The sequence below is a fragment of the Lissotriton vulgaris genome, chromosome 3_1 (genome assembly GCF_964263255.1).
Source record: "Lissotriton vulgaris chromosome 3_1, aLisVul1.2, whole genome shotgun sequence".
NCBI lineage: Eukaryota > Metazoa > Chordata > Amphibia > Caudata > Salamandridae > Lissotriton > Lissotriton vulgaris.
This window is the reverse complement of record NC_141689.1, coordinates 1,381,967,366-1,381,982,654: the sequence shown is the minus strand read 5'-3', so window position 1 is coordinate 1,381,982,654 and position 15,289 is coordinate 1,381,967,366. Positions and strand designations below refer to the sequence as shown.

The 15,289-nt window shown below is 46.2% G+C and overlaps 1 protein-coding gene across 3 annotated transcripts in view; it reads left to right on the top strand.

Moving 5' to 3' along the window:
* The window catches only part of LOC147727940 (stimulated by retinoic acid gene 6 protein-like), a 665,438-nt gene that overhangs the window by 544,765 nt on the left and 105,384 nt on the right, over nucleotides 1-15,289 (top strand). For all 3 annotated transcript variants that reach the window (XM_086961854.1, XM_086961855.1, XM_086961856.1), the window contains one exon: nucleotides 622-703. In XM_086961854.1, coding sequence (XP_086817980.1) covers nucleotides 622-703 — 82 coding nt within the window. The remainder of the gene's footprint in view (nucleotides 1-621; nucleotides 704-15,289) is intronic.

Here is a 15,289-nt window from a genome sequence, read left to right as displayed (position 1 = left end):
GCTATAGCATATGTGAAACCCAAGGAAACTTTCGCATTTAAAATTCTAATTATTTCCACATGTCCATTTACAAAATACTTCCACTAATTGAACTGTGCTTATTCTATCTCTAATTTATAAAATAATATCTTGTTTCTCTATGGAATTGTTAAAACAGCAGCTACAAATCACACTCCACACCAAGATCACAGACAACGAAAAAGTGAGGAAAATGCTCACTTTTATTAAATACAGTATCATCCATGTTAACTAAATTGCTTTTTGCTCAATGTTGCTCATTATTTCTGAGCTGAAACACACGAAAAACTGTCTTCCTCTGTCTTCAGGAAACCCTGCCTGAAAACCGTGATTGGTGCTAAATGTTCTGCTGGGACAGGTGGTGAAAAATGAGGACTGTCCCCGAAAATCTGGGGTATCTGTCTGATTATCTTAGATCGATGTGTGATCTTGGTTGCCCCACTGTCAGCAGAGCTAATAACATGTCTCCTCCATGGCTCATGCTGTGAATGCTGTACCTTTATGAAAGTGCACCGTCATTAAAGCAGCCTCGCTTTCATTAGGAAACTGATTTATTGTGATTCCTAGTTAGTGCAAAATTTTCACTGGTTTTTTTTTTCCTAGAAAACACATGAAGCGGCTTTGGGCAGGAACGAAAAATTTTCTTCCTGAAAAATATCACAAATTTTCACCTGAAAAAAGTGTGGTGAGTGTGTTCATTATCAGATAAAGTATAGGATTAAAGAGTTTCGCGTAAAGATATGGTATCGAAGTTTTTGATGGCATATTACTATTTTCAGTTACCCATTTCCGACAGTTATGTTCACAATATCTTTGTTTCAATCATTACGAATTCTTACAAAGGGTACATGTTTATTGTGTAGCCAATGAAGACGCTATAATACCCCTCTACCAACTTCATTGAGGCTCTGACAAAGCGCCTCATTATGAGTCCCTTGGAAATCCTGATTTGTGGACAAAATATACTTTGTGCTTAATTGTAGATTTCAACCTGTGCACAGGTGCCACCCTCTGCAGGTTTCCCATACACACATTCACGAGTAACACAATCTGAGAAAGGGGCGGCTATACTGCACCTGATAAATACCCGCATTAAAAAAGTATGGTATTAGCTCTCAATATTACTGCTGGCATCCTGATGAGGTCTTTATTGACTCCAGAAATCCTTTTACAACATAATGGCAATCATATTTTATTTTGTATTTCATTTATAATTCAATATGTTTTTTATTACAACAAAGTCTGTGCGTTGTCTATTGAGTATTTACCTGGAATGATATTAAAATGAATTCTGAACACACCCTTAAACCTATGCTATCAGTAACTCAGTAGAATACAATACAATGATTCTGTGCTGCAGTGTCCTTCCACTAATTGTGAGACAAGGATTTGTTCACTGATATGCCAATGGTCTTACCAAAAAATAGCACCCGGCTTGGAAAAGCCCATATCCTCACATAAGGAATGAAAAAAATAATCTTGAAAGACTTAAAGTGATAGCATTGTAAGCCACAAATGCATACCTTTACATATGCAAGGGGTGGGAAGTGGAGGTAATAAGGCATGGTTAGCCCTCTAAGTTTGTGAACGTCCACAACCGTGATTTTTGCTAGCATTCAAAATGTTTCAGGATCTGCTGCAAGAAAAGAGAGGTGTACATCCCATCACAGGGCTGTAAGGGAAAACAGAGTACCCCTGTTGGAAAACGAGGCAGCATCTGTGAGGCCTGTACAAATAACATGGCACATTTGTCCTTCACTGGGAACCAAACACCCTGGGGCAGGGCCTGACTCTCAGAGGGTAGCGTTGCAGAGCAGTCTGAGGCTTACTCAAATCAAATCAAATCATCTTTATTTGGTTTCCATAATTTGTAAAAATCAACATAAAAGTACAGTTAAAACAATGTTTTTCAAAAATTATAATAGAACAATCATAGAGGTACAGTTAAAACCATATTTTCCATAAGTTGCAATCAACCAAAATCATACAGCAATCCATTCAAAAAATTATTAATTAAAAAGATTTTTAAAAATCATGATTCAAGATGTAAATACATATATATCAACGTTTAACCAAGGTTCTGTCAATGATTAACACAACATTTCAGAAAACAAGCTATAGATTTAGCATGTGATTCGTTTTCCAAAAATTGGAGTGCTAGAAAAGCTGGGCGACATGCTCGAAGCCCCATTTATCTTAATATGGGAACTATCCAGCGTCTACGTGGGGTTTCATAAAAATCTACAGAACAACAATATATGTATTGAGGATTGTGCAGAAATAGTGTTGCACGGGCATAGTGATAAATTCCTTGACCAATCATTCTGTTGAGGAAAGGAAATTAGACGATAAAAAATGTCTAATCTAAAACGAGTTAGCAAAAAATGTTCAGAATGATTCAGATTAAATATTAGGTATGGTTGTATGGAAGAGGTAGTTTGAACAGCTATCGAGTGCTGGACTGAGCTTTTTCCTATCTCACGTGTAAGTCGTAACTGGCCTAGATACAAAAGACACAGTTTTTTTAGCTCCTTCCTAGGCATCTCGAAGATAGTTAATGGATGATCAAAGTATCTCCGGAGGCCTAGGTCATCAAAAAATGACTTCACATAGGCTAGCCATCTAATCTTATGCATATTATCAAGCATGATGCATTCCCGGACAAGCCGTCATGTTAAATTGCACTGGTCTGTAGTCCAGATGCGACGCTATAACATAATAGGTTGGATCTTTAAAATGTCCGATATGTAGTCCAGCCCTAATTCTAGGTGGCATCCGTATGTCGAAGTGCTTTGGGGAAATGCTAGTAGATAACGAAGGAAGGAATTCTCGACCCTCTGTAGTACATCTGTGTTTGAGTATCCCCATAGCCCTGAGCCGTAGCTAGCAACACTAATGCATTTCACCTGAAAGATCTTTAGCATTTCTTGCGGGGGTCTCTTCCCTAACTTCTGCGCGAATACCACCAATGCAGTAGTAGCCATCAGAAATAGTAGTTTTCTCGCATTGATGGCCATTGTCCATTTGGACTTATTATCTATTAAAATCCCTAGATAGGGATAAGATGTTGTGCACTCTAGTATAATGCTATTAACAGAAATATCTTACATTTTTTTCGGACTGGGGCCAGTATGCATGGCGTAAGTCTTTTTTATATTCACTTTAAGGTTTAGGGTATTCATAAAACTGCATTATTTATTTAATAACCTCTGGAGTTGGAGGGGGGTTCTTGCCAAGATCACTGCATCGTCAGCATATAGTAATGCTGGAATTAGCCGACGACATATAGTTGGGAGGTCCTGGCTCCCTTCCACCATCACCGCTTCAAGCCCATTTGTATATAATGTAAATAGGAAGGGGGCCAGACCTTGTCTGACCCCCCTCTCTATCCGAAAGGGCTCAGTGAGTTCTCCTCCTACCCCGTGCCTGACCTTGCCGATGCCCCCGAATAAAGCTCCCGTAAAAAATTCACCACCAGAGGATCCACCCCCATAGCTAGTATAATTGTCCACAGTTTAGTGTGACTGACGCAGTCAAAGGCTGCAGTCAAGTCGACATAAACCATGTGCAAGTACCCACCTTTTGCTTGGACATACTTCCCTATTAAGAGCGAGAGATTCAAAGCCTGGTCCACTGTACCCAATCCCTCGCGAAACCCATACTGCAGGTCTGAAATTATAATATGATCGCTTGCCCAGTCCTGGATCTAAAAGGATACGTACCCCGACTTTGCCAAGAGAATCTAAAAGCGATATGGGCCAATAGCAAGTTGGGCTGTGACTATCGCCCTTTTTGAAGATCGGGACCAATATTAATGAGGACCAGGATTCGACTAAACCAGCCTTATTGGCTGCTTCCAAGACTCTTGTAAGGACTGGAGACCATAAGTCTATTTTATATTTAAAAAGGTCCATTGGAACCCCATGAGGCCCAGGTGCTTTTCCTGATTTTGATGTTTTTAGTGCTTTTATTATCTCCCTATGAGTAAAACGTAGCTGTATAGGGTAACATGATTTATTTGAATAGGACTCCCTCTCTCCACCCTCAACTTGGTCTAGGGTTACGTCTTCTATCTGAGTAAAAAAAATTGAAAAGTGTTGGACCCAAGTATTCGCGTCTACGGCTACATCTAGCTTTGGGGAATCACTTACTTCAGAAAGGAAAGGAGATTTAACTATTCTCCAGAAGGTGGCGCTGTCCTTCGCGGAGCAGCTCTCATGCAATTGCTTCCATAGACCATTTTTAATCTGCAATTTACGATTTTTTAACGCCATATTATAAGCCTTTCTCAGTCTAATGATTTCTTCCTTATCCCTATTATTTTTGCTCAGTGCGACTTTTAGTGTTGAATACGTTTTTGTGCAGTCTGTGTTGAACCATCCCTTCCTAACAGTCCCTTTTCCTTTTTTTTACAAAATAGCTCGTCTTCGATAATTTTAGTAATGATAGTGTAACTAAGCAATATTTGTTCAGGTGTAGAATTAAGATCAAGACAGATTTCAAGAGAGGGCAGGGCTCGCTTGACTACTTTAGCCGTTACCAGCTCTTGATCTACTTTTCCCCATTTTAGGGAGAAGCCATTGAGTCTATCTAATTTCAGGGATTGTTGGTCCAAGAGACTCCAATAATCTAACTCCACCAAAAGGGTAGGAACACGTATTGACACACTGTTGGGAAAGTGACAGCTTGTTGCATTAATGATTGTATCAAACTTTTGCATAGTTGGTGCTGTACAATAAGAAGCAATTATAAAATCAATTATGCTAGTACGCCCTCTCCCATTGAAATTAGAGGAAAAAAGGACGGGGGGACTAACCAGTTCATTTGCAAACCCTAAATCCAGGGTGGCCATTATATCGTTCATACGATTACCCACATTCTTATGCGTGAAGTGGGTTAAATTGTTCCCACCCTCGTCCTGAATGCCACAGTTATTAGTGCTATTCTTTTTAAACAGTGACAAATTAAAATCACCGCCCCAAATCAGTACGAACAATTTATTAATGTACTTTGAACGCAAATCTTGCAATAAAAAGGGAACCTTATTTAGAACATCAATTAGATCGATTTGATTCAGATTATTATAAAAATTTACCATAAAATAGATGGACGCTTTATTTATAGATATCAAAAGTACCTGATAGTTACTTTCTAGCCTTAAAGCTTTTATTTTATTAACTGACAGGACATTTCATATGTACATTATTAAGTCTCCTTTCGGCCTCCCGGAGGAAGATTGAATTGCCTCGGAAAAGTAAGTTTTATATCCCACCAAGTGGGTAGGGGGAACAAAGCCATGTCTCCTGCAAACATATGATGCTGTGTTTCCTTGCTAATGTTAACCAATTCTCATTTGTAATTTTAGAGAGTAGGCCGGCGACATTCCAAAAGACAATATCCAACTTTAAACCTTTCATTTTAGGATGGGAACTCGTTTCCTGGGGCAAATGCTCTCTATTTAATATTGGGGGTGATGAGTCTCTTACCAATTCCCCCTTATTGGGAGAAAGGACCACATCTTTACACGATCTGGTCTGATCCCCGCTTTTTATACAATGAGTAAGGAGAGTAGCTGATTCTAGTTTGGCATGTGAGGGCTTAGGTGTTGGTGTTTCCTGTTGATTTAGAGGTACCATAGAACTCACTGCCCCGTCCAGTCACTCATTGTCATCTAGGCCTGATAAAGCAGTGAATCTATTGTAGGTTGGAATGGGTTGTAGTGGCCAATTAACTATAGGAGGCTTTCGCAAGTTTACAGGGGGATAATAAGCTCTTTTCGGAGGGTAGGAAAAACCCAATGGCAGAATGTTAATCTCAACAGCATTAACAGTACTGCTTATCCCTAGGCTCAGAATTTTATTTACCAACCAGGGAGAGCCAAATGTCAAGACTATACAATCCCCGACAAAACCTTTTCCCGAGCTCCCACCCATTGGACACGTCTAACCATCTTAAAATTTTGAAATAATTGACTATGCAGCTCTACCCTATTACTCAGCCAATGTAACGATTTGTTCTTAAGGGATATCCATGTTTCCTCATTGGGGGCTTGGTTAGATGGTACATTACCCAAGATGATAACATAAGGGGTGGCTTCTGGGGGAAGGTTCAAATGGGCATCAGTGGCCAATTGATCAGCGGGAAAAGAAGTGGCAAGGTGACTTTGTTTGTATTGCTGAGAGGAAAAAGGTGTTTGTATCTGGGATGGAATTACCTGTGGAATCTTATTAGTGTTTGTGTTAGTCTGTCTTTGCGTTGTGTGCTGTGACCTTTTTTCTGCTGCCTTTTTGTACGTCTGCTCAATCGGAGCCGTTGGAATTACTAAAGGGACTATCCTCTTCCTTGAACCCCCCTCCCTTATTGGGGAATGTGAGTTCCCTGCGTGAGTATTTAAAATCATGTTTGAGCCCAGGTCAGTTATTGAGGTTAAATTTGTTGATTTGAATTTACTGTTTAAAAAGTTTTCCATGTTGGCCATTCTAGTTGACATCTGATCTAGCCTAACCCTTATGTACGAAACCAGTCTCTCCACTAAGGCTGTTAACTTCTGTATCTCAGATTGAGACTCAGACTGGACAGTTATGCTACCATATGAACTAGCTTTTTGTTTTGATTGAATTTTGGACTGGTCTACTAGTTTTTTCTTTGAGGGAGCACTCTTCTGTTGTTTTGACGAGTAAGAAGAAAAGTGGACAACAACTAGACCCGAATCTTTGTCGGAATTTTGACCATTATTAGCTCTTGGTTTTTTAAACTTTTTTGGGGGGGTTGTGTAGGGGACTCACTAATAAAGGACTGTATGTCGTCAGTGCTAGGTTGGATGCAGCCATTTACCGTACTAGAGGCTTTTTCCCCTGAGTTTGGTTGGGTAGATTCTTCATTGTAGGGTAACTCCTGGCTTAACCCAGAAGATGACCCCACAATGGACTCCTCTACTGATAGAATTTGTTTATCCAACACTCTGACTGCTCCTGTTAAATAATTCAGTAAGGTTTGCTGAGTGTCAGAGCTTGGCCTGCTTCAATTAAGTATGAGTTGCCCAAACTATCTAATGGGATTCAGATAAAGCTGTTAATACCAATAATTTAATAAAACTGCCCCAACAAAACAATCAAAAAACCAAGAAACCAGGACCAGCCCAGCCTCTTCCGGCCGATGATGGCCAAGGACGGGCCCGCCCTTGGCCCGGGCGAGCCCGCACGCGCCCTTGCCGTGGTAGTCAGCGCCTGATTTTGTATGGGCGGGGGGCGTGTCACTGGTCTCTCGCGAGACCGCGCTGCCCGCTGGGATGGGAAGGCCTGGGTTGCGCGCGGTCCGTGGGGTGAAGAAAGCGATCCACAAAGCAACAGAGAACAGACAGCAATCCCAGGTCTCAGCCCCCTTGTGCACATCAACAGAGTTCCAGGCAAAAAGGTAGGGCAACAATGCAACTCTTTGAATACAGCGTCCCGCGCCGCGGTAGTTGGCACCTGATTTTGTATAGCCGGGGCGGGGGGCGTGTCACTGGCCTCTCGCAAGACCGCGCTGCCCGCTAGGATGGGAAGTCCTGGGCTGCGCGCGGTCCGCGGGGTGAAGAAAGCGAGCCACAAAGCAACAGACAGCAATCCCAGGTCTCAGCCCCCTTGTGCAGATCAACAGAATTCCAGGCAAAAAGGTAGGGCAACAATGCAACTCTTTGAATACAGCGTCCCGCGCCGTGGTAGTCGGTGCCTGATTTTGTATGGCTGGGGGTGGGGGGCGTGTCACTGGCCTCTCGCAAGACCGCGCTGCCCGCTGGGATGGGAAGTCCTGGGCTTAGCACGGTCTCGGGGCGAAAAAAGCAAGCCACAAAGCAACAGACAGCAATCCCAGGTCTCAGCCCCCTTGTGCAGATCAACAGAGTTCCAGGCAAAAAGGTAGGGCAACAATGCAACTCCTTAAATACAGCGTCCCCAAGAGGCTTACTCAAGGGAGGTGGTGTGGGCTAGTAATCGCCATTTGCAGGTGCGCAAAAGTAACACTCAATAATTGATTGTTCAGTCTGTACTTTGCTTTATAAAAGTAAGAGTACATTTATTAAACACACACACCACTCAATACTATACATTAATTTACAAATATACATAAGCTGATGGAATTACTTTGTGACATTGCATTACTTCTCCACCCCTCCCCCAGAGGAGTGGGGTGGGGTCTAGTACCACCCCTCCCATGTATGCACATCATCTTGCCCCCAATGCAGTGAATTGGTCTTAACCTGGAGCTAGGACCCTGCGCACTGGCACCATCCCAGTGGCGACCACCCCCATTACCTCAACAAGCATTAAACAGGCTACACCTGCCTTGAAGACACATGACCCTGACTGAGCATCTCCTACTGACCATAAAGTATGCACCTCTACATCTTAAGGGCTAATAATCTGGGGTCTTCCCCTAAGTGCAGCAGCAAGAATACATGTTTACGCACACTTTAGAATGACAGTACTCAGCACATTTCAATATCATTAAAATGCATTGCAATTACAGCCCCTAAAGGCATCACAGATGATCACAGGATTAAGTTGTAAATACTGCCGAACACCCTAGCCAGAGTGTCTAGCCACTTAGCTTATGACATCCCCTTACACCAATACTTCACTTTGAACATCAGTCCCTCTAAAAGAAATAACCATTAATAACTGCATTTCAGTACAATTACACCTCTTCACCTCCAGGGGATGCCCTTCTGCAGACATCCCCAACTCAGCTCTTCACTCCTTGATGCAATTATCAAAACACCCTCAGCTGAAGAACAAAAGTTCCAGCCGGAAGGGGTTAACTGCAAGTTGAGCCCTGGAGAGGTTGATTCATTTGAATACCCAAGACACTTGGGGTGGGACTTTGCTCTTCGTGCTGTGGGGAGACTGCACTTCTCCAGCAGCTCTCCAGCACCTTTATACATGTACAGCTAGATTCATCAAAGACCCGTTTTGCGAGTCTTTAATAGCGATTCATAAGGAATCGCTATTAAGGACTTGCAAAACGGGATTCATGTAGGAATTGCAAAAAATATTGCGATTCCTACATCTTCCTTATCTGCGATTAGCAAATTGCTAATCGCAAATAAGGAATAACTCCCCATTCATTCCTATGGGCCTAAAGGCCCATAGGAATGAATGGGGAGTATTCCTTATTTGCGATTAGAAATTAGCTAATCGCAAATGAGATAGCGATTTCAAGGGTCCCATGGGTGTCCAAAGGACACCCTGTAGCACCCCTGAAATGCAAATTTACACAGGTGTTGCGCACACACATGTCCAAAGGACATGTGTGTGTGTGTAACATGCAACAGAGAAAAATGCACTAAAGTGCTTTTTTCTAATTTTTCGCTATTTACCACGAAGTCAGACTTCATGGTAAATAGCGACCAAATATTGCGAATTCGCAGTTTCAAATTGGATAATGAATTGCATTTAAGGAATCTCTAATAGAGATTCCTTAAATCCAATTCCTCGCAAATATGCAATTTCGCAAATAGCGATTTTTGCATTTGGGATGATGAATCCCAAATGCAAAAATTGCACTCGCAAAGGGCCAGATTCTCAGAATCTGGCCCTTTGCAAGCGCAATTTAGCTTGATGAATCGGGCTGGTAGTGTGGTGACCCCGTTCTTCTGGGGCCACCACAAGCCATGAACACGCTGTGTTGCCCTTGCAGGCCGGTCCTGGCCTGCAAGGCATTATGGGTGTTGCTGCATATTAGATGAGCTGCTCTCCCGCTGCTCCAGTGAAAGCCGCGCTGGCGCTTTGCCGCTTTCTGGGGCCTCGGTAGGGGACCCGGTCCCACCCGGACCCCCAGGTGAGCACAGACGGCTCGGGAGCCCATCCCTGGCCGCTCCTTCTCTGTTCTGGGGCCCGGTCCCACCCGGGCCCCTCGCACCCCTGACGGTCTTCCCTTGGGGCCCTGGTCCTACCCCTCCTTTGTTGGAGGGCAGCTGGCGAGCCCACCCCCAGCTACCCCTGCCTGCTCCCTGCATGGCCAGCACTCTTCTCGGCTGCCGCGGGAGCTGGCCGATCTCTTCTGGTCTGCCCGCTCGAGGACTCCCGCAGTCCCGTCGGAACCTCGGGGGAGTGCGGCGACACTCCCCCAGCCTCCTCCTCTTCGCTGGGGCCCAGAAATGGGGTCCCGGGCCCCCGGACATCTTTGGGGAGGGGTGCGCGACGGCGCTCCCCCCCATCTTGGCACTTCAGGCCCGGGAATGAGAGGTTCCGCCCTGACTCACCCCGGGGGCATCTCTGAGACCGGCGGCGGAGCCCCCCTCGCTTCGTCGTCGGTCTTCTTAGCGGTCAAAGGTCACCTACCTTCCGGGGGCCATATCTCAGCCCCTGGGGGTCTGATCTGCCTCATTCTTGCACCTTCTCGCTCCTGGTGGCTTCCCCCAGCCACTGGGAGCACTCTCCTACCTCCTCCAGGTCTACAAGAGGATGCATTCTGCGGGGAGCGGTTTTCACTGTCTCCCTGCACCTCTCATCTCCCTGCGCAGAGGCCTCTTCTTCTGCGCCCCAGTCCTGGGCTCTTCTTCTGGTGCTGTTAAGGGCCTGGGCTCCTCGAAGGCGGTCGCTCCCCATGCTGCTCCCAGCCCTGACCTGGTATCGTAGCGCTGCTTGCACTGCTAACGCTGTACTCGTTTGGGTTAAGCTGCTCTGCTCTATGACCTGGAAGCATCGTCCTCTCACTGCCATTGCCTAATTCGAGACTGCGCATTGTTTATTAATTAATTGTACATTGCTGCCTCTCGATCTCATAGTCCCGCTGTGCCGCTAGACTGCGCATTGTTTATTTATTATTTTGTACATTGCTGCCTTTGCCTGCTTGCCGATTTGTGCCTGATTGTGCCGATTTCACTGGTGTTTTGACCGCCATTAGCTTTACCTGTGCCCCAATCTCGTCCTGGTCGCCTTTTGGCTTGCAGCCATTTTGTTGTTGTTGTGCCCCCCAGCCCGGCTCTCCGCTCCGCTCCCGCCTCCCAGCTGATCCTCCCTCGCCCCTCCCCTCTCCACATTCCACTTATGACAGATGCTTTTTCACGCAGCGTTCACGCGCAGCAGTCGCGCCCCATGTGCGTCGAAGGTGCGCCAAAGGTAAGCCCGTCTACGCCGTCCGTGCCTGGACCGCGCCCAGCGCCAGACCCCCTGGCCCTCGCAAAACCCACTCCTCCCGCATAACGTATGACGCCGCTACCCTCTTTGCCCTTAACCCCGGACGCACACCACAATGCTGCGAAGCTGCCCCAGGACACACCCATGGTCCATTCGCCTGCCACTCCTGCAAGTTCGCCTGCACCAGGACCCACACCAAATCCACTACCTCCAAACACAGCTCCAACTCCAACCACCTGAAGTGCATCCTGCTGAACACCCGCTCGGTCCACAGACATGCCACTGAACTCTGGGACCTACTCGACACTGCATCACCGGACATCGCCTTCCTTACAGAAACCTGGATGAACGCTTCATCGGCGCCCGACATCGCCATAGCCATCCCGGACGCTTACAAGATCATCCGAAAAGACCGCACCAACCAAACAGGAGGAGGCATCGCCATCATCCATAAGAACACTATCCGAATCACGACCAGCTCCGACGACAACCTCAAGACCGCCGAACACCTTCATTTCCAGATCCACACCGACCCCAGAACCACACTTAGAGGCACCCTCATCTACAGACCACCAGGAACCCGCACACAATTCAACGAAGACATCACCGACTTCATCAATCCACATGCCCTCCCCTCCGAGAACTACATTCTACTGGGAGACCTCAACTTCCACCTGGAAAAGAAAAACGACAGCAAAACAACCACCCTTCTGGACAACCTGGCCAATCTCGGACTCAAACAACTTGTTGACACCCCCACCCACCTTGCCGGACACACACTCGACCATATCTTCACCTCCAGCAAGCACATCTCCTTTGATCACACCACAGCTCTCCATTGGACGGACCACAACTGCGTTCACTTCAGCTACAAAAAGACCATGACCCACAACCCCCCACAACCTATTCCTCGAAGAAACTGGAACAAAATCACCTCCGACCAACTCTTCACATCGCTAAACCAAAACCCTCCTGCCATATCATCGGACCCAAACCAAGCTGCCTCCAAACTCACACGATGGATCACCCACAGTGCTGACGAATTAGCACCCTTGAAAAACCATCAGATCAAACAAGGTAGCAAAAAGGCCCCCTGGTTCAACGATGACCTTAAGAAATCCAAGAAGTTATGTCGTACCCTCGAGAAAACCTGGAGAAAAAACCCAACCTCTGACAACCTGACCACCTTCAAAGACGCCACCCGAAAACACCACCAATTGATCCGATCCACCAAGAAATCAGCATTCAAGTATCGACTCGACAAGAACGCCCACAACAGCAAGGAACTATTCAACATTGTCAAAGAATTTACCAACCCCACCACCGGCACCATCGACATCACTCCCTCCCAAGACCTCTGCGACTCTTTATCCTCTTTCTTCCACAACAAAATCGCCGACATACACAACAGCTTTGAAAACCAGTCTGATGAACAACCCACTCTACCCACCTCCGAACCAAAACAGCACTCTCACAACCTTTTCGCCTGGAACCCAATCACCACTGAAGACACCATCCGCCTGATGAACTCCATTCACTCAGGATCGCCAACCGACCCATGTCCCCACCACATCTTCAACAAAGCAGACTCCATCATCGCACCCCATCTCCGCGATGTCATCAACTGTTCCTTCAACTCCGCTACCTTCCCGGAAAGCTGGAAACATGCCAAACTCATGCCCTTCTGAAGAAATCCACAGCAGACCCCTCTGAACTTAAGAACTACCGCCCCATCTCACTCCTCCCATTCCCTGCCAAAGTCATTGAGAAAGCCGTCAATAGTCAGCTCGCCACCTTCCTTGAATCCAACAATTCCCTCGACCCTTCACAGTCCGGCTTCCGAGCCAAACACAGCACTGAAACCGCCCTCATTGCAGCTACAGACGACATCCGAACGCTACTGGACAACGGAGAAACAGTTGCCCTCATCCTACTTGACCTCTCCGCCGCCTTCAACACAGTATGTCATAGCACACTCATACAACGCCTCAACAACGTCGGAATACAGGGAAAAGCTTTGGATTGGATCATCTCATTCCTCACCGGAAGAACCCAGAGAGTCCGCCTCCCCCCATTCAAATCAGAGGCCACCGAAGTCATCTGTGGTGTACCATAAGGATCTTCACTCAGCCCCACCCTCTTCAACGTATACACAAGTCCCCTCGCACCCATCGCGCGCCAACACAACCTCAACATCATCTCCTACGCAGACGACACACAGCTGATCCTCTCCCTCACCAAAGACCCAAACACCGCCAAAACCAATCTACACGAAGGAATGAAAGAAGTAGCCGAATGGATGATGAACAGCTGTTTAAAACTTAACTCGGACAAAACGGAAGTCCTCATCTTAGGATCTTCCCCCTCTGCCTGGGACGACTCATGGTGGCCACCGGCCCTGGATACAGCACCCATACCTACAGATCACGCACGTAACCTGGGCTTCATCCTAGACTCCTCCCTCTCGATGACCAGACAAGTCAACGCCGTCTCATCTTCATGCTTCAACATCCTACGCATGCTCAAAAAAATCTTCCGCTGGATCCCCACCGAAACAAGAAAGACAGTCACCCACGCACTGGTCACCAGCCGACTGGATTATCGAAATACCCTTTACGCCGGGACCACAGCCAAACTACAGAAAAAACTCCAACGCATCCAAAACGCCTCAGCCAGACTCATATTGGACATTCCCCGTCATACCCACATTTCTGGTCACCTGATGGATCTCCACTGGCTTCCAGTCAACAAGAGAATAACGTTCCGTCTCCTCACCCACGCACACAAGGCTCTCTACAACCTAGGACCCGAATGCCTCAACACACGACTGTCCTTCTACACACCCACCCGCCAACGATGATCATCCAATCAAGCCCTCGCCGCAATTCCGCGCATCCACAGATCCACCATGGGAGGAAGATCCTTCTCCTACTTAGCGGCCAAAACCTGGAATTCTCTCCCCACTCACCTCCGACTCACACAGAACCACCTCTCCTTCAGAAAGCAACTAAAAACCTGGCTATTCGATAAGTAATGCACCCACCCTCCCTCAAGCGCCTTGAGACCCTCTGGGTGAGTAGTGCGCTATACAAATTCCTGAACTTGAACTTGGGAGGCAGTCAGGGGTTTCCTCCTTCCAACTGCCCATTGCGCCAGGATCCAGCACCTTTCGCCTCAGCAGACCACACCCCAGAGAGAGCTTCTCTTCCTGTGCAAGTACTTTTAAAAAGTCGAGTAGGGGGCTGGCAGGAAGTCTCTGTGTGTCCTATCAAACAGCGCACATCACTTCCCTGCCCCTGCTCCCTCCTTCTTGTCCAGCCTCTGGGGTTGTTCAAACATGGCATCGTCCAGTGTCTCTGGCCACATGGCCTCTGAAACTCAACTCCTTCCCCCCTTACTGCCTTGGTTCAGCTTGGTGCCTGGCACCCAGCGACAGCAGTTGATGGATTGGCTGGTAGCTCAACCTATCTTTTCTCCTTGGAGGGAAGATATTCGCTCTGGGAAGAAAGGTCATTAATCTAACCTGCCAGGGCCAGACCCCAGCCAGGGACTCAGAGCAATATGTCATTTCTGGACGACCCAAAAGCAGTACAAATATGACTTTGGACTCTGCAGAATACTTATTTTCACAAACTCCAATCGCAATGAAAATGTTTTCTCTGTGGAGGCTAAAAAGTAATGTGTAATTACAGGATTTAGCTTCCTTTACCGAATGCAAAACTGAACAATGCACACAATTCCGCGATGGGAAAATAGCCTTGCTTAAAAAAAATCACATAACTTACTCATTTGTTTAGCTAGTGATTGAAGCAGCTTCCCAAACATACTAATCCTGAGTCTTGTAACTGGAGGAACATCATAAAGCTGCAGCCATGCACTAACGTATTGTAACACCTGCAAATGTATCTTTCTCTTTGTGAATCAGGACCTTGATACATCTGTAAACTGATTCCTATGTGCAGTACATCTGGGAGGAGAATTTCGACGACAGTCACCCCATTTGGCTGAATTAAACATGGTATACATTGTAAATGTCACCAGACACCCTATTCATACCTCGTTATAGGTATACAGACAAAATATTGCGTACAAAATATCGAATTACACAAATATCGACTTCAAAATATAGAATGGACAAAATATCGAATGGACAG